Source organism: Astatotilapia calliptera, chromosome 22 (genome assembly GCF_964374335.1).
Source record: "Astatotilapia calliptera chromosome 22, fAstCal68.1, whole genome shotgun sequence".
NCBI lineage: Eukaryota > Metazoa > Chordata > Actinopteri > Cichliformes > Cichlidae > Astatotilapia > Astatotilapia calliptera.
The window spans coordinates 6,981,360-7,005,312 of NC_137442.1; the positions used below are offsets into that span (position 1 = coordinate 6,981,360).

Genomic DNA, 23,953 nt, shown 5'->3' on the forward strand with positions numbered 1-23,953 from the left:
TGGACCGAGACCAACTCCTCAAACGGGCTCGGTGCAGTTGTATTAGTCTGCACCTGTGCGATTACCATGTTCACATCTGCACAAGCGAAATGGAGCAGGGGGGAAATGAGTTTGATTTAAACAGACCAGACAGAGGTGTGAAAACAGCCTCACGTTGAGGTTGAATACATTTTAAAAGGTTTAGTCATGTCTCTGAGAATTTCCAGCACACAGTGTTGCTGTTTTCCCTTCATACATGTAGATCACACAAAGCCAAGCATTAAAGTTTGAATAAGCCTGTTCAGCCTTTTTAATTTTTAGGGAGAAGGGGCGTGTATTGTGGTATCAGTGAGCTGATTAAACGGCCTTTAGAGAAAGAGGTCATGGGGACACCAGTTATCTGCCCTTATCTCCCAATCTCCAGCCATCTTCTTCAGCTTCTCCTCAGGGGACACTGAGGTGTTCAAAAGTCACGCAAGACACGTAATCTCTTCATCGTGTCCTCGTGCATCTGGATCTCCTGAGTTGTACATGCCTGAAACACCTCACTGAGGAGGCACCCAGAAGGCATCATAGCGAGCTGCATGAACCACCTCGACCGGCTCAGTTTGATGTTAAGGAGTAGCGGCTCTACTCTGAGCCCCTCCCGAATGTCTGAGTTCCTCACCCTGTCTCTGAAGATAAGGGTGTCTGGACTCATTTCCGCCCCTTGTATCCACCATCTCATTCTTTGTCACTTTCCACTGTTCTTGGTCATAAATGAGGGCAGAACTGCAAATCAAGAAAATCAAGTTCTTCAGCTTCACCACAACGGATCAGTGCAACATCTGCATTTATGCACATTAATGGATATTTAAAATTTTATTCATGTCTGTCCATTCTGCACCCCCCCAATCAACAAGACCCTGAGATATTTGAAGACGTTCACTTTGGGCAGCAATTTCTTTCCAACCTGAAAAGGGAAATGTTAACATTTTCCAGATGGGAAAAATGGCCCTGGAATTGGTCCTAATTCTCATCCCAGCCACTACACATCAAAAAATCTTAAATATCCTCCGCCACCAAGGTTTTGGTTTAGATTGGGTTCTGTTTATTCTGTACACTAGTGAGCTACCAATAGACTGGTGGAAACCCACAAGAAGAAGGCCTTATGGAAATAGGGCCTTCTTATTGGATGTGATTATTGGCTTGAGAATGACTGTTACTCTTGGCAGTCTAACCCATTATCTGGCAATGATAATGTAGCAGAGTGCCCTGTGTGGGGGAAGTGTTTCAAATTTAGGACAAAGTGCTATGATTTGGGACAAAATTCATATTTTTTGGAATAATTTTCCTAAACTTAACCAAATATTTTGACTTTTTTACCACACGGTTCATTTTGAACTGAAACATTTGTTTACTTGGAAAACTTGTTTTTGTTTGGTTTATTTTCTTTTGTCCCTTTTGATTTATATTTTCATTTCAAGTTTGGTTTTAAATTTAGGGTTTTACCTGCATATATAATTGTTGGCTTCCACCACAGAGGTTTTGGCCTCCCATCAGAGGAAAATCACCAGGACTCCACAAAAATCCACCAAAGGTGGTTTAATTTACTTGAACATCATATACACTATCATTTATCAAATGGCCATAAATAACAGGAAAATGAACAAACTTCTGTTATGTAAGATGACACAGACCAGCCCAGTCGAGCTTACATGTGTGATCACCCTCAAAGGCCCATTGTAAGCCAGTAGAAACTGAAATTTCTTGCAAGAGGTATTTAAGAAGTCTTAAATTGAACTTATCTGTAGACACCCTGATAACAGATTTTATTTAACTTTTTCCTATCAGTAGATTATCTTCAGAGCCATTGTGGTTATTAATGTTAAGTATATAAAAGCATGAGTGATTTCAGACATCGTCTTGGCCTCTGTTCAGTTAACAGGTTTGTGCATTTTGAGCTGCCAAAACTTTAAAGGTGAACACAGGGTTGGACTTGTCCCGTTCTCTGTTTCAAAGGTAGACGTTAAATTTTATTGGTGATAAGAAAGGCTCCATTTGATCGGGCCAGTGCCATCGTTAAGGTCATAAACTTTTATAAAGTTTGTTCTTTTTGAGCTTTATCACCAGCAGCACACAAACTCGGTAACCTAAAGCGCAGTTATTTAAAGATCTTGGCAGTCTAAAAGGTTTGTGTATGTTTCCTCAGACAATATAACCAATGAGCCATAATGAAAAGAATGATCTAAGTGAGAAAGAATGCTGACTCATTAACTATCAAATAACAGTATCATTTTTGCATGTAAAATTTATTAGGTTGAAAGTGCTGTCCTTGTTCTTCTGGTAACTCATGTGACCCATTCAGTGTCCCTGAAGGTTGCTCGAAACCCCCGGGGCCACAGGCAGTGATGAATGAGACGGTTTCTGTTTTATTGAGACGTAAAAGTCAGTTAGTCCCTCAGACAGACACTCAGTCATCCCGCCCACTCACAGCATGCACACTTTATTAGGGGGCCTGGACCCCCCACATGCCATGAAAATGGGTGATATCTGGCTTGCATTAACATACGCACACACAGACACACTCTTCTAATTTTCTCACTAAAGCTCGTGAGCATGGCGTGCTCATTTGGGCTGCCATCTCCCTGCGGTGACGCCGTCGTGCCTCTGTCTTTTAATGTTTTTACACAGGGAGCGAGCCACTCTGTCTAGAGACTGGAAGATCCAACTTTAATGCAAAAGAGGAATTAAGACTGCGGTGACTCTGCCAATGAGGAAAGGCTGACTAACCCTCCCAGACGTCACACATGTAGAAAGTCCCATGCTGGCTGTTTTTTGAGTTTTTTAAGAATTTCACGGACACACTCGTCCAGAGTGAATTACTGTCACTCTGACTGTACTATGAGCCACAAGTGGTAGATAAAGGATGTGAGCCAATGCTGAAGTCTGGGTCTGGCATCGATGTCAAATGTTCATATTCGGGTTAAGAAGAAAATGGAGAAGAACTTTTTCTGTTCAGCAAACTTCTGTATTTGTGTGGCTGAGGTTCAGGAGCAGTTTGAGGTGAATTGGGTAGATTTTCTCCAGACTGTCAGTGCCTGTGATAATATTATCAGAGTAGCTCAAAGTCTTATTTGCATTTAAAACTTTTTAATCTTCACTGACTGTAGTGGATCATAACGCAAGTCCAGCTGAATTTGATTTATATAGCACCAGATCACAGCAACAATCGTATCATGGCGTTGAGATAAAGCTGCTGCAATCAGACAGTCCAACAAGCAGGACGATCATCTACCTCTCAATTTCTGTAACTACATGGAGGTGCTGTGGCACGCACTTCTGAGTCCTGTTGTTGTTTTACTTTATCACAATTTTAATGATATTTGAGCACAGATATCTCTTTGTGCTTGGATAAATGTTACAGAGATCTGGCGGTAGCTCTCTAGGCAGATTTTACACTTGCGGACAAAAAAGTAGTGACACTGAATTGGTGTCCGTGCTGGGTTGATATCAGACAGTGTTTCCTATTGAATTGGATTCTAACCAACATGCCAACTCCAGTCTTGAACAGTGATTAATATACCTGGGTAGCCCACGTAAGTACCCTTTATGTGGGAGATGCCTGTAGATATCCGGACTTGAGGTGTAAAACTGTTGCAGACATGGGCAGCTGGACAGCCAAGCAGTCATTTGTGTTATACTGCTTTGAAGTCTGCTGCATGGAGCATATGCTTAGTTGGTGATGTAATGTAAATTCTCCACGAACAAGTCCATGCGGTCACAAATAACTGAGAAGCATGCGAATGACCGTAATAGAGTAATAGAAGGTTGGTTTGATGTGCAGTTTGGTTTAAATCTCAGTTTTTAATTTATTTGTCCAGTACTGTTTCTTCTGCTCCCGGCTCTCTCTCGGTGTGCATGACACCTGTTGTATAGTAAGTCCAGGACAAGCTTTTCATTTGGGCATGGAAGTTTTTCTTTATCCACATAAGGAGCTTAACCAAGTGTGGCTTAGATCATGTTAAATCTCTTATCGGTAAGAGTGTAGTAAAAATGTATCCCAAGGAGTCGCTATAGAAGCCGACACATGTATAGCTTTGAACTACAGGTGTTAATAATTTTCCAGACATGCACACACATATCTGATTAGCTCTTGGCATCATTATCTACTCCGCAAAGTTTTATGGCTTTAGGGATATTAATATGTTTATTTCAGATGGAAAATCAGAGAGGAGCAGTTTGTTGATTCTTCATTGCTTTATTTTCTTTTTGTCGCATCCATAAAATAAACCTTTAGCATTGTTGTAATCAGCAGTGGAGCCTCCTTGTCTGTATGGAAAGATGCTGAAAGGGAAAGGGGGTGGTTGGGGCTGTGGAAGGAGGAGATGGAGTTTGACTGGCAGGGACTACGAGAATGAGTCACTCATCCGGCTCCCTGAATTTGGAGCTGCAGACCTATTCTGGGCTGCGGTGACACGTGTATGTGTGCGGTTGTGTGCATAGATGCATGCACACTAATGTACACACATGGTCGAGTCCAATAGCTAAAGTCACCAGATTTGTGCTGTTAGCCTTGCCGCGCTCTGTGTGCGTGCGCGTTTGTGTGTTGGAGGAAAATGAAAGTAGTCTGGTGACCAAACCACAACACAGAAGCCAAATTTTAAACAGATATTTATCTTCTCTCTCCCTCCACTGCACTAAATTCCCTTCAGTAACACCACCACCAGTCTGCAAGTGACTCCAGCTCCACTGTGGCCTCCATCGATCGCTTCACATATACGTTTTATAAGTGGTTGAGCAGTCAGGTTCATAAGCATTTCAAAAGTAATGTAACTTTGTACTTTCAGTACACCACCATCACACTGGATTTCAAATGAAGTAAAGGTCAAGGGTTTTTCCTGCATTCAATAAATGTTGGCCTTCCCCCAAAGAAAAACTACCGTAATTGTAATAAAACTGTTATTATTTTTTTTAATTGTTTTAAGCATCAGCTTATCATCAGTCACATTTTTGTTAATCAGATGACCTAAAATAACAGGAAAATTCAGACTTCTGTTAAGTAAGTAAGATGACTCAGTGTTGTAAGTATATGTGGAACAGCTGGGAAATAAGACTGGTTTAATTGTGAATTTTAGCTTTAGTAAAATAATATAATTATCTAAAATTAGCAAAATGGGCTATTTATTTATTTATTTATTTAAATAACTCACCTAATTTACATGGATTTGTCCGAATGTAAATACGTACATTTACTTGTAGCGGACATTTCAATGAGATTAATTTAATCTGTTTTGATTACTTAATAGGGATTCACTTTTGTTGCATGTTCAATTTCCGCTTCTTTTGATCGATCCCTCTTTCCCCTCTCCCTGAAATGAAAGCAGACCCTTGTGATCTGACTTGATGACACTCGTTGAGGCACGTTACTTCTTCTTTTCTGTGGTTTACCAGCAAAGCGTTCATGCTAAAGGGCAGGTTATTTGTGCATTTTGCCAGCTGACCGCTCAGTTTGATGTTATTAATCAGCAAAGCAACTTCCTGAATGTGATGCTTGCCAGTTTGTTGGGCTTAAGATCAGCTGACTTTCCTTCTGACAGCACAATGTTTCATTATCCATTTGTAACTCACTGCTATTCGCAGATATTCAAGATTTCCTTCCAAATTCCACAATAACTACAGGAAGAGATCTTCAGTGAAGCAGTCAGGTAGCCAGGTGCTCATCACAGCCAAATGTTTTACAGTGTTGTCATTTTCTGGAAGGAAGGCATGCTCAGACGAGTTTGGGAGCATGCGTGCATGCATTTATGTGTTTTTCCTCTCTGGGAAAATAGGCCTAAGAGTGATAAGTCTGCAACCTTGGCTCAGGGGCTGCAGATTAGGAGATAGAAGTTTGAGCTCTGAGATCATCACTGATGTGCCTGTTCAGGATTTTGTTTCTCATTATCACTGCAGTAATAATCATTTCCTGTGAAGATTGCCTACTTTGCTGCTTTTAATCTGTTCAGCCTTTTTTTATTTCCCACTGGCAATCCTAGTAGTTAATTATTTGTCTTAATGAGATTGAAAGGTGCCAAAGATGCAACTGAGGTACCTCAGGAAGACAGTAGTGACATATTTAAATCGGCTGCAGCTTTAAAGGAGCTCCCCCTCACATTAGAGTGTAATAACTGTCTCTTGACTGCACACGTTTAAACCGACCCAGGGCCAGCTTAATCACAGTTTTGGCTGACTTCGAGATAGTTTGGACCTTCAAGACGGGACAGTTTTCTGTCTGGCTGATTCCCAAATTAATGTGCTTTAGCTGTCTCTGCTCTAGTGAAGATGGTCTAAACATTCAAAAGGGTTTTATTAGCTTTACTAATGTGACAAACCTTCAAACTCCATACTTTCTATTGAGATGAGCATTACTAGTCAACCTTTTCGTCTTCTTTTAATAGTATACTGTCAGGTGAAGGCCGTTTGTACAGCCAAAATCAGTCAACAAACACAACTTAGCCTATTATCTCCTTCCAGCTCAGCTTGTAGAACATGATTTCAAACTTTTTGAGTCTTTGGGTCAGCACCCATTTATGATGTTTGGGAATAATAAACAAAAAACACAAACCAGGAGAGGTCATTAAATAAAAACATGCAAAATGACCATCAAATATTTGTGATTAAATATTTACATTTTAAATAGAAACCTGAACTAAATAAAAATAAAGCCTTGGGATTTCAGTTACATGCTTCATTTATTTGACCTTTGTCTGATCTGGCATTTATTTTACATCTTCTCTTCGATGGGAAAAGGGAAGAGTGGCTGCTGGTTAGAAGAATGAAACAGAAATCGCAGAGGAAATGTCAACTAGTTTATTAACAGGAGATCAAAATGAGATAAATGCTATTTTTTTGTGGGAAGGCTGCAAAGTTTTTGCTTTTAAATCAAGTTGTGATATTCCTAAGTTTAGGAATGACATGTCATAAAGCAGATTTGTTTAGATTTTTTTTGTTTGTTTGTGTAAGCAGCTTTGCTTCCTCTTTGCTTTTTTTTTTTTTTTTTTCTCAGTTCCTCCATACAAAACGTATTCACCCGACCTTTTATATCTCATTTCCTTTATTCTCTCTGATTCTCTCTCTCTCTGGAAAGCTTTTTGGTTTCCTTTGGCGTCATACTACTCTTTTTAGTCTCTTTGTTCCTTGGTGGGGAAATGAACATGTAAGGACACATTTCAGGCTCATATCCGTACCCCATTATAAGATTAGATTAAGGGTTTTTTTCCTTCTACTTCTTTGGTAAATGCTCATCCTGTCTGCATCTCCCCAACACTGACCTCTTCTCTTACAATCTCCTCCTTCCTTATCAGTGTGTTCAGTCGTCTGTCTCTTTATTAACGTTATGTAATGGAGGATCATGTGAGAGCGCAGGGTGAAGGTTCACACTGTGCACCTGCGAATACTCGTCCTCCTTTTCCCTTTGATCTCTGCTGGATTTCTTTCTTTTCTTTCACCTTTCTTCCTCTTCCTCACTCTCTTGTCTGCGTTTCCACCTGATTTCTTCCTTCCTCGTCCCATCCGTTTTCCACGACTCCTCCCTGCCTTTAAGCCGCTGGCTCCTCGATTCTGAACTCCATCCTTTATGGGTAATTATGAGATCAGCTCAGTGAGGAGCGGAGTTTTTAAACAGTAGTTTAAGGCTCAGGACTCCTCATTAGAGCAGAGTTAGACTGTCTGTTGTGTTGAAGAGGGATAGTTAACTTGGTGTGTATCGTTAATAGTCAATCACCTTAAACTCAAGTGATTTAAATTCACTATCCTTTTTAATATAGATTCTCTGCATCATTTAAATCCTTTAATTTGGAGATCCTATAGAGTGGCAGTTAAGTGTTAAGTGAAGTTTAAACTTTATCTTAATTCTTTTCGCATGTGTTTATTTGCGTTTTCCTCCAAAATATGACTTTCTGCAGATGCCAGTGCCGTTAACGCCCAGCAGAGATTCCCCGTTTCCTGCTCTGTACCCATTTGTTTCCTGCCTTTATGTGTTATCCTGATCCCTGCACTGATTTAAAAATAAATAAATAAAAATCCAGATTTCAGCAGTGAGCCAGCCTCCTCAGAGATTTGAGCCTGGTCAGCTACCTCTGTGGGTCTCTCTCCATGGCCCTGGATCATTACCCTGCAGACAGACACACACCGACCTTTCCAGTAGCTAAATATAGGTCCGCCAAAGAATAGGAGGAAGGGAGGGAAAAATAAACGGGGGGATAGATGGATAGAATTAACAGCATGTTAAAGAAACTTGTTGGAGAGAAAGAGGCAGCCTGTGTTTGGGCTCAGCGGCTGCAGGCCTTTTTGGACAATACCCCAGTGATGGTTATCGGTCATTATGAGTACCGTTCCAACTGGAGTGACGTCAGAGTCCGTAAGAAAAGCAGACCTGCGTGTTAAACCCGCTCACCCTGTGATTATTGCTGCACAGATTGTGTGTTTCTCTTGGATGGGAGCACGCAGGTGGCTTGGGACTGCAGGCTAATAGTAAATGAGTTTTAATGCCCTGGACTTGGCTATATATAGACTCCAGCAAGGCCTGAAATCGTGTGCTTCCCCCCTCTGCCCGACAATCAGAAATTCTTCCTGTCTGGAGCAAAGTTTGCCAGATAGTACAAGGGTTTTTTTTCCCTTTGTCTACTTAAGTTTTCACTGACTTGTGGCCTCCTGCGCCATCAGCCGTGGACTAAACCAGAGCAGCCATAAAACAAGCTGCATAATAGCTCAGACATGTTAACACTTTACTTGCTGCTGAGGAGTATTTCTCTAAGCTCGACGAGTTTCACGTGTTGGCATTATGTTTAAAAAAAGATTCCAAATTTTTTTCTTTTTAAGAGTTTCTCTGGAATATGGCGTGTTTACAGTCCCATAACACTTCTCTAACACTTTGTACACAGCTCTAGTGTGAATAAAAACAGCAAAACTGCCAGCAAAAGCACACACAAGACACATTTTCTGCATATGTTTTTACATGCACACTTAACAATAGAGATCAGTAGTGGAGGATCTTTTACTTGAAGTACAAGGCTTTGCTCTTTGGTCATGACTGGTCGGTTGACTTCAGGTTTTTTAAATTTTGGTATTACGTCTCTGAAGTTATACTATCAGGCGTGGCCAGCCGGATAATAAAGTCTATGGGTGCAGCGGAAGCACAAACTTCTTGGAAGGACTGTACCACTCTGAGCAGACACTGATTACTTGTCATTCCCAGTGGCCACGCCCCAAATTCTACGAAACAATTGGATGAGTTGTAAAAACTAATTCATTGCACAGTTTTTTATGAAGGGGGAAACTAAACAAAGGTTTAGTTTTTGTTAGTTCGTTTTTGTTAATATACATTTTAATGCTGTTAAACTGGGCCTAGCATTAGATTTACTTGCTTTTGGAGCCAGCTTCAAGTGGCCACTAGAAGAACTACAGTCAGCCTAAGAGTCTGCAGTAGGCGGCTCTCTAATACTTGCAGTTTGACAGGGTTCTTCCTGCATGCACAATGACATTTTGGTTTTGGCTTTACCAGGACTGTAATAAGTCATTTTAAACAGTTTTAATTGGCTTAAATTGAAAGGAGAAAAAATAACAAAATGCTGAGCAGCTATGGATGTGAAGTCGGCCCTCAAATGGCAATTTTTGAGCCAAAAAACTTTCTTTGTACCGCTATCAGAAGCAATTGTGCTTTTATTACTAGTTACGTGAGGGGGTCTCCTTCATTATTATTTTGAAACCCTAATATTCTTAAACAAGATTAATTAGAAGCGTGTCATAAAGTTTAGGGTGCGCTAGATTCCTAGGGGTGGTCATAGTTTGTATGAGTCAAAGTTTTATTGCTTCTCTAGTCTTTTTGATCTCCACCTCTCTGGCTTTTAGCCTCAGTGTGTGTTTTTACTCGCACTGCGGTAACCACCAGCTGTAACAGATGCACCTCCAACTGGACCCTCATTGGTGCATCTGTTGAAATGCTGCACCATCAGCGGTGCTTGCTGTCTGGCTTTCTGGGTCCGTCTGTGTTGCTTCTGAATCAGTTTAGGAGGCGTGAATGAACAGGTCTTGTGTCTCTTTTGAACTGAGATGTAAACTGTGTACAGTACTTTTAATGCAGATTTATCGTTGTGATGGTAAAAGCGTGCCTCTACAGTGCTTTCAGGACAGGCCAACGTGTGTTTTGTAAACACGGCGTGACAGTGAAGCAGGGCTCTTCTGGCCAAGCGGCTTTAGACAGATCACACCCTCACGCTGCAGCTCTCTGACTCTGCGCTGCAAACTCAAAACTCTTTTGGCAAGTTTCAGTAATCGAATCATATTTTGTCTTGTTTGTCGTGACTCGGCCATTTATTTTTAGAGCTAAAAGCTTTTGTTGCTAGGAGACTGTGTGTCTTAGAGGCTGAGTGAGGGAGGGAGGGAGGGACAGTATGAAAGAGAAAAGAAATGAAGAAAGGAAGCGATGGCTGCGGCGTTGAGGGGGAGAAAGGCGGAATCTGTGAAAGGCGAACGACAAAACGAACGAGCTATGAGTCAGCAGGGACATCTGCAACACATGCAGTGGGCATGGTTGCTATTTCTGTGTTCTTTGTCTGTGTGCTCTGTGCACCCACGCATGAACCCACTTACCTCTCGCCACTAACCTGTGTTGTGTATCTGTGTACTTTGCGAGATATTAGCTCGCCCACTTTGATTCAATCCCCTCCTCCCCGCTGTGCGTTGTATGTGTCACCGGGCATCTGTGCATGTACTACATGTGCACATGTGTGTTTTTCATCGGCGATTGTGTCACAACGCCTAACCTGTCCCCAGTGACAAGAGCCTTATTGTCCGCTGTATGAATCATATGCTTGTACCCCATTAGTAATCTGCCTTCAAATGGCTGTTAGCGACTATCACAGCCAGCTCGTCTGTCTTTTGGCTCTCTCTCCGAGCACCATTGGAGATCAGATAGCAGCATGTTGTTTATTAGTCACCGGGAGCGCGCCTGTTTTTCAGGATATTTTTTACTCTTCCTTACGATTGCTTGAGTTTTTTAGCTGCCAACTTTAAAAAAAAGAAAATACTTATAGTTGTAGCCAGTATATTTGCAGATTTGGAGAGTGAAAGTCACGTCAGAAAACTTGCACTCCTTTAGTTTCTGTCACATGTATAAACAAAGTTGCAGTGTTGGTTACTCGTATTCAACAGGACCAAACTTTCTCAAGCCCCCTTTTTTCTTTTTGTAACTCCAAAATCTGTGTGAGATAAGTGAAGGCAAATAGCTGAATTATATAACTGTTGTACCACCTACCTATTGCTGAAACATTATGTTAAGAGGGGCAGCCAATCAAAAGAAAGGTTGCTAAAACGAAGGTGGTATAGCTAGTATGGCTCACAGTCAATGAACTGAGAGGCTGCAGCGAGGCCCGACTGCAAGTTAAAGATTATTTTGAACCGTGAATCATGCAGAGCTACTCTGACCGTCCATGAATAAAAAAAAAAAATGTTGCAATACAAATTTAGATGACTAATGCACTTGGTTAGGTCAGTCAGTTTGAATTCATAAAATGTCTCCATCACTGTGATGTGATGACTCAGGCTTATGGATTGAACCCCTTGATGCAGGAACATTTATGAAATATCACATTCATTTGATGGGAGAGAGATGGGGGGGGCGTGATGAGTGATAGCATGTATTACTTTTGGTTTAGTAGACGAAGCAGTGCTGTGAAGTTTTCTTGCAAGATTTGGAGTGTGCTGAACAACAAAATGTTCTTAAATTTGAACATTACTCAACTGGTGTGTCTCCGTTACTTAGCCAGATGTTGATGCACAAGGAGCTTGCACCAGTGTGGCAGCATGCCGGTGTTTGCAGAATTTGAAGTCCTGTGATGATATTATGAATAGTTTTTCATGCTCTAAAGGATCTGCTTCCATGGTTGAGTGGTATGTGTATATGACTTCTTGTTATGTGGCTGCGCTGTGTATTGTAAACATCAGCCAAGTGCCTTTTTGTGGCTTTCTTTCTCTCTGTATGACTGATGTCTCCATAGGTCTTAGTTTACGCACTGTCTTTTGTTGTGGTTAGATGTTGCCAGTTTTGGTCGGTTATGCATTACTGATACGGTCTGCTTCTGCAGCTGATACTTACACCGCCATTTCCCTGACTTATGTATTCATGGTGAGGCCCAGCTCCACTTTGCACACCTGATAGTGGACTTTGGTTTCCAACTGGGTTAGTTTTTCCATGACTCACTTTGACTCCATTTACACCTGCTAATAAAATGTGATCTGTTAGAGAAAACACATGTTAATTTCAAAGTGGATTGTAAACACAAGCACCGCTGTGGTCTGAATTTGAATGTATCGCAGCACTGCGAACAGTATCAGCACAGGCAGTTGTATGTGAAAGCAAATCACACGGTGTGTTGAGGATGTGCTACCTGTTTGTGTGTGTGTGGTTAGGGATGATGTGACCCACTGTAGAGTTTGTCATCCACTCAAGCTTCACAAAACACCTTCACACATGATTTGTTTCTGTCATTTGTTGCACTTTTAACTGGTTCACAGTGAAGGACTCAAATAGATACAAACACCTCTGTAGCAAAAATGACCTTTTGACAGAAACACTGTAAAAAGCTCCTTTCTGCTCCGATTAAAAAAAGTACATTTTTTGATAAACTGATGTCTGCTGTTTTGTTTATTTCAAAGAAAAGAGCAAGTATGCACAGATCCAGGCTAATTATTTTGGGTGCCAGACCCAAAACATAATATGTCTGCATGCTGTTTGGCTCGGTTCGTAAAACATTCATACAAAGGCAACATTCTGATCTCTCTCTTCTAGAGAAGGCCAAACCTACAGCCTTGGGCCTGTTTTAGACTTCTGCAGGCAGACTTTGTAGGGCCTACGACGTAACCTACGCAAGTGGCCGATGTCATTGCTGGCATTTGTGCTGGTGCATTATGTATTAATTACCTTGTGGTCCTGGTGTTTTATGTGCAATGCCAGCTGACAGAAACTAATAAAATGCTCTGACTTCTTTCCCTCATGGGTCTCTACTCTTTTCAATCTACTTCTTTGTAGATTCCCTCATGTTCATTACGCAATCGCCTTCCAGGAATTTGCTGACATTTGTTAGTCTTGATTTTGATTCTATGGTTCTCATTCATTACATAAAGACAATGATTGTTATTTTCTCACTGATAGGTGAGGTGCACATAAGGTTACAGCGTAGGGCTTCAGATGAGTTTGCAGTTATTATGTAGCTACAGCATGAAGGACATAATGTTTGGACTTTTAGGAGTGTGAGCTCTTGTGTTGTAACTCATGAATGCAGTTTCCTGCAGCTATGAATGAAGCACCGTTAATAAAGAGCCACAGGTCTGAGCCATCATCAGATTTACAGCCAGTTTCCTCAGACAGTGCTGTGACACTGAGTTTCTTTGATTTATTCTCAACATGGCTTCATTTTGGCCCATGCAGCCGAAGGGCCAGTGAGCTCATTCAATGGCAAGGCGTCATCCACAACTTACAAAAATCCCTATGATACTACAGTTTGCAACAATAACTAAACCTCTAATAGTGTAACAACAGTCTTAAAGAAAACCTATTCATAACTGATCCCCATCCCAGTAAACAGTCAGTGAAGACAACAAGCGAAGCGCAATGAAAAAGTCCTAATTGATTTGAATCAACATCTGGACCCCAGGTCCACATACTGGAGTTTAGTTACCAGGTGTGCACCTTTTTGATTCTCACAGCTTATGCCCCTCTTTTCTGTTTTAATGTCATCTTATCTGGTTTTCATCTGGTATTTCGCCTATTTTGTGTGGTTGTTTTTTGTGTTATTGGCTGCTTTTATGGTGCTGCCCCAGAGCGCTTTCCTCTCACATGTTGACAGGGCCATAAAGGATAAAAAGAAATAAGTATTTCCCAGTTTACTGCGCCAATTTGTTGGTTGCATACTCTTATACATCGCATGGCTTTCTGCATAGCATGGTTATGCAATGGCACCTACCTTTCAGCATGAGTGTCTTGCAGTTTAATCAAACTTGGTTCAACAGGCCACGTCACACAGCGTTACAGTCCAGCAGCCTTGAGCATATCGTTGTTAACAGTTCGCCGTCATTGCTGTATAGATATGACAGACTTTGTAGAGTGTGGGAAACTGATTGTAACCTTGGTATTTAGGATAGTGTGTTTCTTTACAGTTAGATAAACACACACACACACACTCACAAAATTTAACATTGTTATATTGTGCCCATATGTTTCCCACCCTCAGCTTTCTCAGCCTGATTGCCAAGGCACATCTGGTCCTAATAAGGTGTGTTTGTGTGCGTGTGTGCGCGTGCCCCTTTGCTATGCAGCCTTTCAGCCTGGCCTTCTGTAGAAGTGGTGTTGAGTCTTTTACTGCCACCCACTGCTTTACAACACAAAGCCTATACTTTAAACTTTCGGGTAATAGTGCGTGTGCTCTGGTGAGATTGTGCTCTGATAGCAGTTATAAAAAACCACAGCTTATATTTTGTCTGTGCATATTTCAAGGCCTGTTAATCTGTTGTAACACTGCTGATTTTCCAGCTTTGATGCTGATAGCAGGGGAAGATTTGATATGACTGCAATCTGTGGGAACAGATTTAACCGAAAGTGCTCATCACCAGCTTTCGCTGAGGCACCAAAGCCTTGCAAGGAGATGTTTGGGGATTTCTTCAAGTTTTTTTTTTTTTTTGCTCCCATCAATCTTGTGTCTTATATCCTTTCTCAAATATTCCCCTCCCCTAGCTTAGCACAGTTCCTTTGTCACCTGTTATGCTCATAGTTTAAAATCCTGAGGGGTATTAGCTTTAAACAAAAGCAGTTTACAGCTGTTGTGATGTCGACCCTGGCAACAAAATGGCCGCAGTCCAGTCCAGTCGACAATTAAAGGCTTCAGAGGGATCATAGTTAATCACATGCAGATCACCAATAACATGACTCAAACACAAGACTTTTCCTTGTCACGATCATCCATCTGAACGCCTCTCTCTTTCACCCCAGGGTTTGCCTTCCCAGAGTGGGCCTACAAGCCAGAGTCGAGCCCGGGCTCCAGGCAGATCCAGCTGTGGCACTTCATTCTGGAGCTGCTCCGGAAAGAGGAGTACCATGATGTCATCGCCTGGCAGGGAGACTACGGAGAGTTTGTCATCAAGGACCCAGACGAGGTGGCCCGCCTGTGGGGGGCGAGGAAGTGTAAACCGCAGATGAACTACGACAAGCTCAGCAGAGCACTCAGGTGGGACTAAAGAGTGGAGGGATGGTTTTAACACGGGTCTAACAGGCGTCAGCTTCTCAAACACGGTTCACTTTATATTTTGAAACACACCTTCAGCAAGACTTTAACCATTCAAACAAGACTGCAACTCGCATTTATGAACAATATTTTCCACACATGAGATGAGTCTGGATTGTGCTTTAATGGTTCCCTCAGTTTATTTTATTTTTATTTTTTACTCCTTTACTCTCTTAGAGGAAAATACATTATGCATTACACCCTGCAGTCATTCTCAGGGATGAAACTTGCTGATACTACCAACATGAATTACTGCGTGTTTGTAGTGGCTCCCCTTTTGTGCCTCAAGGGTTTAAGGTTCAACTCCAGACAGGAACTTTTGTCCTCGATGCTTCTAATTTTCACTCATTATCTGGTCACCCAATACTTGACTCCGGATGATCGCAGGTCCCTGAAGTCTTTTAAAATAAATGTGATACATAGTTGGTTTAAAAAAAAATCCCTTAAAATTTGTGTCTTTGCTCTAAATTCAGTTTGAAATGTGTTATTTTCATTGCACATGGAGAATTTTTGCCACACAATGTCACTTATTTCACACTCTCACACTTGGATCAGAAACAGTCCCACTCACCAACAGGCTGCACCCAATCATGGTTAACCTTGTTCACATATAGTCAGTGAATACTTAACATAGTTGTTTATAAGCAGAAAAGATAAAAGTATATTTAAACACTTGTTATTAAAACAGCTTTTGTCTTTGTAGTTTAACCTTTTTGGTGATGGCTGCCTGTGTAAATATATACAGGGATAGTTGGCAATAGACCTAAAATGGTTTGTTTGTTTGTTTTTTAAAAGAAGTGCAGAAGTCTTTGGCTGGCAAACACTCAAACAGAGACACCTGAACCTGATGATGAAGAAGACGTTCGGCAGCCAGTCTGCTCATTAGTTTACGGAAATGAAAGATGCAATTTTAACAGCAAATGGCTTGAGGATAATTGTAACTCCTGATGATTAAAAGTGTTCCTGGAAATGATGAACAACATACTTTATTTTATCTGAAGTGACCTTTTCCCCCATTTGGAAAGTGTTTAGTTTTGTCCTTCATTTAATTAAAAGTGTTGCTTAAAAGGTCTGAAAGTGTGAAATTAAAAAGTTAACCTTTGCTGTGCTTGCTAGTTGGCGCCAGGTTGGTTTATTATTTTAGTAAATCATAAGCACAGTTACCTGTTGTTTCTAAGATGTTATCAGTCCAGTTCAGATCTGCACTACTTTAATGAGCTTTAGACTGTGTCGGAGTAAGCTGCAACACATTAGGTTAATGATGGTTTCTATTTACTTTAAATTTATTTATTTTTTTTCCCCCTCTAAATTATTCAGTTGGTCACCACTAACATCCCAAGTAACCAACCTGTAGCTAAGCTTAAAGTAAGCTTAGGTCTACTCACTTTTCCGTACTGCTGTAGAAGCCTTCATCACCAAAGCCGAGCCTCGTTACACCTGAGTTTTATCCATTCCACATCAGGACTGGAGAGCTAGGATGGCTCGTATTTGTTGATCTATTAACACCAATGAAAAACAGCCAGCTTTTCCCAGCTAGCTGATACTAATGCTAAGCCATATACAGTGGAACCCCGACTTATGAATGCCCCATTTAACAAAAAATTCAAGTTACGAAGGCACTTGACGGCAATATTTCTGCCCGTGTTACGGCAAAATGCCCGTGTAACGAAATCCGCTGGCTCTGATTGGCTGAGCCCAGAATCCCTACAATGCCCACAATGCCTTCCGAATCATGTGACAACTTGTGCTTTGTTTTATTAGCCTATAACTTATCGTTCACTCAAAATGGGTGCTTCGACTTTGGAAAATTTTGTTTTTATGAAATCTATTCACAACGCAGGAGGGTAGACAGTTTCATAAATGTTAAGTTACAGCAGCTTGAATCGTGTTGTTTTGAACCTCGGGTGAACAAACTCAGTAAAGTGTGCTGGATTGATTTTTCAAATGGATCCTCTTTGAGGGTAGTAAAGTACATCAAACCACAGGGTTAGGATAACGGTCCATTCACACACAACAGAATTGGACTATGATTTATTTTTAAATTATACCGAGTCTCTTTTTTTGTTTTCTGTTCATTTGAACTTGCAGGTGTTGAAAACAAACTCGAATGATATTTGAAAAATTGGAGCTGAAGAATAGCTTTCATCATAGTTTACCATGAACTGTGCTCTATTTTACAGTGAGAGACAGCAGACAGACTCTAAACTATGGGGGGGAAGCTTTTTTTCTTCATAATTCTTTTCAGATTTCTGTTTATTGTTCAGTAATAATTCATCATAAAGACATTTAGCTACATTTCTTACTTAGTTTGAGCTCTTTTTTTTTTTTTTTTTTTTTTCCCTGCCTTTTTCGTAACTTTGATGTAGATTTTGTTTGATTTTCAACAGTTTGCGAGGTGGAAGAAAGGGAAAAAAAAAACAACTGGTGTGTAGTCGTGATTTGTGCATCTGCGCGGCATGCTGAAACTCCAGGGTGTCAGCCGATTTAGAAACATACACCTTCACCCTCTGCAGAGCACATGTGGGATGCTGCAAATTTTTATTTAGCTTCCAGTCTGTTCTTGTGAACACGCACACATCCAGTCACTGGTGTCGCCTCCTGTGTTGTAGGTTGGTGTGGGATATAGTTTGCTATGGTGATGACTAGTTATGCTGCCTCGTCACCACACATACACACACGCGCGCGCTCCTACAAACACACACAAACACTTAACACCTTGTTATATGTCAGCCCTCCTCCAGCCCATCTGTGTTGTTTGTTGCTTCAACTTTATTTTTTCCAACATAACTTCATATGCCTGCATATTTAAAGCGATGCTTTCCAAGCTTGAATTCAGATATCAACACCAGTTTGTTGATCAGAAAGGGACGATGATGATTTTCAAATTAGAATCAAGTATTTATTTTGCAGCATTGGTTGGCTGTTAGTATACCCAACAATAAAGATAACCAGTGCAACACAAGTTGGTGTTTCTGACTCATTTTAACTTCCGTTTGAGGTTGTATGGGTAGGGTGGCTAGCGCGTACACACATCCGCCACAATCCCCTAATCTTTTTTTATTTTTATTTTTGCTGACTACTTTTTTGTCGAATGCATTAAGCGAGACAAACAACAAGCACCGCATCGATTCTTTCGAGCTCCAGCGCAGCTAATTGCACCTACGCCGGATAATGCTTGCATTTCAGAAGAAGCAATCGTCTGCATGTTGCTCAATAGTGTCCGAAACAAAAGCTTCATAAAGCTGCGCAGAGCGTATCAGTACAGGAAGTCACACCCAGGAACGGCAGAGAGTCCGGTCAGTTTTCAAAATAAAAGACTTGGAGCAGACAAAATGTTACGCTTCTGAAATGTCCACATTTCCACCTTCTGATAGTTCTTGTTATTGCACTGTCCTGAAGAGTTTGTAACCCCAACTCGAAGACAAGATCCTCTCTAAAGATTCAATGATGAGGCCATTGAGCCAGGCATTAGGGAAGACATAATGAGAGAGGCTGGGACTAACTAGTTGGCTACCACTGAGCTTGGAAATTAAGAGAGATTCAACCACTTGCAGCCAAATACACAACAAATCCATCACTAAGAAGTCATTGTACATCATAAAGGCTCGGATTTTAATCCCCACTGTAGGAGCATTTCAAGCTTAACATGTTTAAAAGACAATCAGTACTAACAGTTTTTGGTGAAAGTGTGGTTGCACCAAAGTCAAGTCACCAAACTGTATATTCTTTTTTTAAAGTTAGGTTTTATGAGTAAATGAAGCCATTCTGTTTACCAAATGGCCCAAAATAACAGAACGCACTAACAACTGCTAAGTAAAGCAGCAGACTCATTGCCTTAACTCTGTGCAGGCCAATGGTGCCCATGTGTGCTGTTACCCCATGCAAAGACCTATTTTGAGCATAGAGGAAAAACCATCTGAAGTGACAACACATCAGGAAATATTTGGCAGCATTGTCCTTTAAGTTCAGTCTGAAACCACTGGGTGATAAACTGGGAGCCCCTTTGATGTCCTCTGTGAACTGAAACTTATTAAACTTGTTGCTAATACACAAAAACAGACCAAATGTGAGTGTGGGCATTACAGGGCTCTTATCCCCACGAAGGAACTAAGCCACAGAGAATTAACAGTATATTAACAGTCAGTTTGATATCTCAGCAGTTACTTTCTCCCTGCTCTCAGTGTTTCACATCAAGGAGCAGCTGGAGCCAGGCTCTGCTGTGAATGCCTTTTCTGTGGTTTTCTAAACCTTTTTAACAACGAGCTGTTAATTAATTCTGACGTCGTCAGAAGAAAGTCCTCTTCATCTTTGATTGATGCTTCTCGCCGCCTTTTGAAGCAAACACGCGCCGGTACACACATGAACGTTTCTTCATTCGGTGCGTGTTATCGAGCGTATGTGTTTTTGGGCTCCTTCATATCTGCATGTGCGTTCGCTGCACAGAAGTCGCGTCTGTACGGTCCAATGTCCTTTCTAGTTTGTTTGAAGGAAGTTCAAAGACCACGAGGCCTCGAGAGAACCGGGGCCCCACGATGTGAGACTGGCTGCCCCATGTTGACTCGGTGCTGTTTGAGATTGTGTATGCGTGTTTCTTTCACACATATGTGCCTGCCCTTTTCCCCGATTTGTTCAAAGTGCCTTCCATTTATCATGTCAGCGAACATTATGTCCACCAGCTTTCACAGCACGCACAGCCCTGATATTATTAAGACCCACACACAGATCCTGCCATTCAATGCTGTGTGTGTGTGTGTGTGTGTGTGTGTGTGTGTGTGTGTGTGTGTGTGTGTGTGTGTGTGTGTGTGTGTGTGTGTGTGTGTGTGTGTGTGTGTGTGTGTGTGTGTGTGTGTATACTGATTTGTTATGAGTTTTTCCACCTTTTTTGTTTGCACTGGGTTTTGCCTGCACGCTCCTGTTAATTTTTCACCTCTACATAGTTCTCAAGTGTGGAAACAAATAGCAGTAGATGCCATTTGATTGTGATTTGACTTCATATTTCAAATCAGCTACTTTACAGAAGGAGGAAGGAAATAAAAAAACTTTATTGTTGTGAGGCTGAAGGCTTGCACAAAAGATTGAGGCGTCCACCAAAATCTTTGTTTTTCTTAACGCAAGGTTTAATTTACAGAGGTTTAATACGTAATTTGATTTATTAAATGGCCAACGAGTAGAAGAAAGGTAATACTGATTCATTGCCTAGTCGCACCCTGAGAGGCGTGTGCACCCAAAGCACTAACTAAAGTATTTCTTCTTAACACCTTTTATTGTTAAGTTACTGTGATGCATAAAGGACAGTAAAGCTGTGTGGAAATGAGCCGTCGTTTGGCAGCTCCGTCAAAGTAAACTGACAGAAAAAGCTTCTTTCAGCTGCTCCCTAATTCACATGATTTCTCTATAGATTTTTATCCTTACACAAACCCAACGGGATTTAGAAAACCTAAAATGATGTGTCACACATTTATCTTAGATTTTTTTAAAGATGTCCTGATACATAAAACCTGAGCGTTGAAAGGTGGTGTCCCTTGTTTTTCACCTTTTTCTGTTTTCCCTCTAGTTTGCTGTGCATGTCGGTAGTTTTTGTTGTTGGCTTGCCTGTTTTCTGCCTGCGTCGTATGTTTGAGCCTTTGTGCCTGTTGTATATCTGCCTGTAGTGCTGTGTGTGTGTGTCTGCGTTACATCTGCGTGGGCGTGCGTAGCAGTCGGCTGTCAGAAGAGGCCCTCCACTCATTGAGTCGCTGAGGGGCTGGGTGAGCTCCTGTTTCACTCACGGTTGTTCTCACTTGTTCCAGACTCCTCTGACTAATGCTCACACAGGAGCAGCTTCATTATTACCACTAATATTACATCCATGATTATTGGCTTTCTGTCACTTGCAGCGTGACTCATTGATTGGAAGAATATTTCACTTTGCAGTTACATCACTGCACAGTTAATATAAACGTATTCCGGCTGTTTCAACTGCACGTGTTTGGCTCTTGGGTTATGTATGCATGTTATTTGTCCACAAATAAACTATTGATCTTTCTACGTGAACGGTTATATATGGATCAATGGCCGCATTAGAGGCAGGCACACAAGCAAAATACTCGTAGCGTTTTATATTCAGCCACCTCCGACGCCGGAGAGCAGCTCAATACAATTTATTAACACTAAGAGGCTTATTTTTAGCTCTGTATTCACAGAAATCCATATTTCTCTCTTAATATGTAACCACTGAGCTCATCTGCACATGATGCCTCCGATAATGATGAACAGCTTCTTAGATTTCTCACATTGAAGTGACCGGTCACAGCTGAATGAGAGACACTGATGCCCAAGTTTTTTGTAAAGAAATATGAATGTAGTTTGTTCCCGAGGCTATCGGTGAGTCACAGGGAGCCATTTTATTGTCTTTCAGAGCTCGCTATTCACTCCTCTGCATCGCTGTGTGTATTGACGATGACTAATACAGCCTTACTAATGGAGCCGCCTGGGTAAGACGGAGTCTGAACGGCTGTCTCACTTCCTTAAGTAATCCCAGAGAGAGCTGGAATTTAACTGCGAACAGCTTGTTTAATTGTCTGCTGTACACTGAGCAGTGTAAAGCTACGACGCAGGGAGGGCTCTGAACAGCCACACATTGGGCTTATTGTTTGTCGGTTTGATTTAACATGGCCAAAAACACCAATTCTGTAACATTAAGCATGAAAATCAACATTGAACATGAAAGTCTTGGTAAGTTGAAAGCCTGTTTGTGACCCTGAGGTTGAATGCAGCGGCTGTTCGTGTTTTATGTTCCTGTAGTTTTTTTCTCTCCTTATTTTAAGAGCTGAAAATCTTGTAATGACTCTAAACATCTTTCCGCTCATTTTACACCACTATGCACAACTTCTAGAAGACAGCTGAGCTTTGATTTGGTTTTAATATCCACAAAGGGGCTGCAGACTTAGTGTTTCTGATATACAGGCAAACATGTTGGCTAACGAGTGAGTTATCACTGGTGTCTTATCGTTCTGTGGCAGCTCAGCGCTGTGCTTATCCGTGCTTTCACACTCCTTTAAATGCGAGACTACAACAAAAGCGGCCACAAAGTTTTACTACATGTTACTTAAGATATGTTAGCGTGCTGGGACATAACATTGTTTTTTGTCATTCTCTCTTCAGATACTACTACAACAAGAGGATCCTACACAAGACCAAAGGGAAGAGATTCACCTACAAGTTCAACTTCAACAAGCTAGTGCTGGTCAATTACCCCTTCATCGACATGGGCTCTGGTACGTACACATCACATCACTTTTAATTCAACCACAGGGTTGTTCCTGGCTCAGCAGGTCCACATGTAAGGAGTCTGTTACCGGGCTTAACTGAAGTGATGTTATATTTTTCCCATCTGATAAGAAAAAAAGCATTTTACGTTTTGAGTAAAGCGAGCTTTGAAAAACTTTTTTATTTTGGTGGAAAGCCAAAACGTCTTTCATTAGCACCACAAAAAAGTGATTTTCAGTCAAGGTGGGGGCTGTGGGAGGTTGGAGACACTTTACGAGGTGAACTTTAGTCTTAAAACACACGCTAGTCTGGGAATAAATCCCTACCTGATGGCCTCTTTCCCCACCAGCTCCACCTCCTTTTTTCCCCTTGTTTTCTTTTTCTTTTCCTTTTCCTTTTTTTTTTTTTTTTTTTTTTTTTTTGGATTTCTACTTAAAGTTAAAAATTCTCATCATGTTTTGATAATTTAAGCTGATAATCCTGTTAAATAATTAAATTACCATAATCGATCAGATTAATTATTACTATGTTATTATCCTAGCTGTGCATCCCTACATGTGCTCTTTTCTTGTACACATGCTTTCTCAGCTGCTGCAGCAGGAATTTCCAATAAATGAACTTTACTTGATGGCAGGAGGCGAAATTCTTAAGTTTTGCAGGAGCAGTTGGGCATTAACGTGTTTTTGACGTGGCAAAAGAAACTGCAGCTCCCGGGGAGGCGGTGTTTGCTCCCACCGAGCCTCCGCTCTGACAGGTTTACAGCAATCAGCGACTAGCTGAGTTCATCACTGTGTTGTAGAGCTTGCGAATGTGGTGCTGAGACCTGCTACAATTCCTGCATCCGGCACATTTTCGAGCTCACAGGCTGCCCCAGCACCCCTTCTAACACTTCACGGACACCACCTCGTGTTGCAGTCTCTGCACCTTGTTTATGTAGTAGGATGTTATCCTTACCTGTTGGTTAATTTGGCGACAACCTTGAGGGTTCAGCAGGTATCATGTCGGTGAATATCTGCTCTTCTCGTAGACTCATGGATGCTCAGCTCATCTCGTCTGAGCTTGGTTAGCTCACGTAGTTATCTGGATTTTATCTCAATTTATACTCCGGGCCCTTAAGCAGGATTTTGGGTGCTCAGAATACTGAAAACAGAGATAATTTCCATTTATTTAGTGACATATAAAGATAAAGGGCTCAAGCTGAACATGGGGCATGTTTAAGAGTGTTATTAAAAATAGTTTTCAAGTGTCTGTGATTTAAATAAACGTGGCTTGTTGGCTCACCTTCTGACAGCTACTGCGAAATATGACTCGCATAGTTTTTTGTTGTTTTTTTATACAAAACAGTTTTTAGGTGTCGATTTTTCTCTTATTTCTCAGTAAAGATACCAGCAACGCGTTTGCCATGAACAGAAGATTATATTCTACTGCAA

The 23,953-nt window shown here is 41.2% G+C and overlaps 1 protein-coding gene across 1 annotated transcript in view; it reads left to right on the forward strand.

Annotated features, from left to right (window-relative positions):
* The window catches only part of erf (Ets2 repressor factor), a 45,081-nt gene that overhangs the window by 13,763 nt on the left and 7,365 nt on the right, over positions 1–23,953 (forward strand). The window contains exons 2-3 of the mRNA XM_026155570.2: positions 14,984–15,218; positions 22,419–22,531. Coding sequence (XP_026011355.1) covers positions 14,984–15,218; positions 22,419–22,531 — 348 coding nt within the window. The remainder of the gene's footprint in view (positions 1–14,983; positions 15,219–22,418; positions 22,532–23,953) is intronic.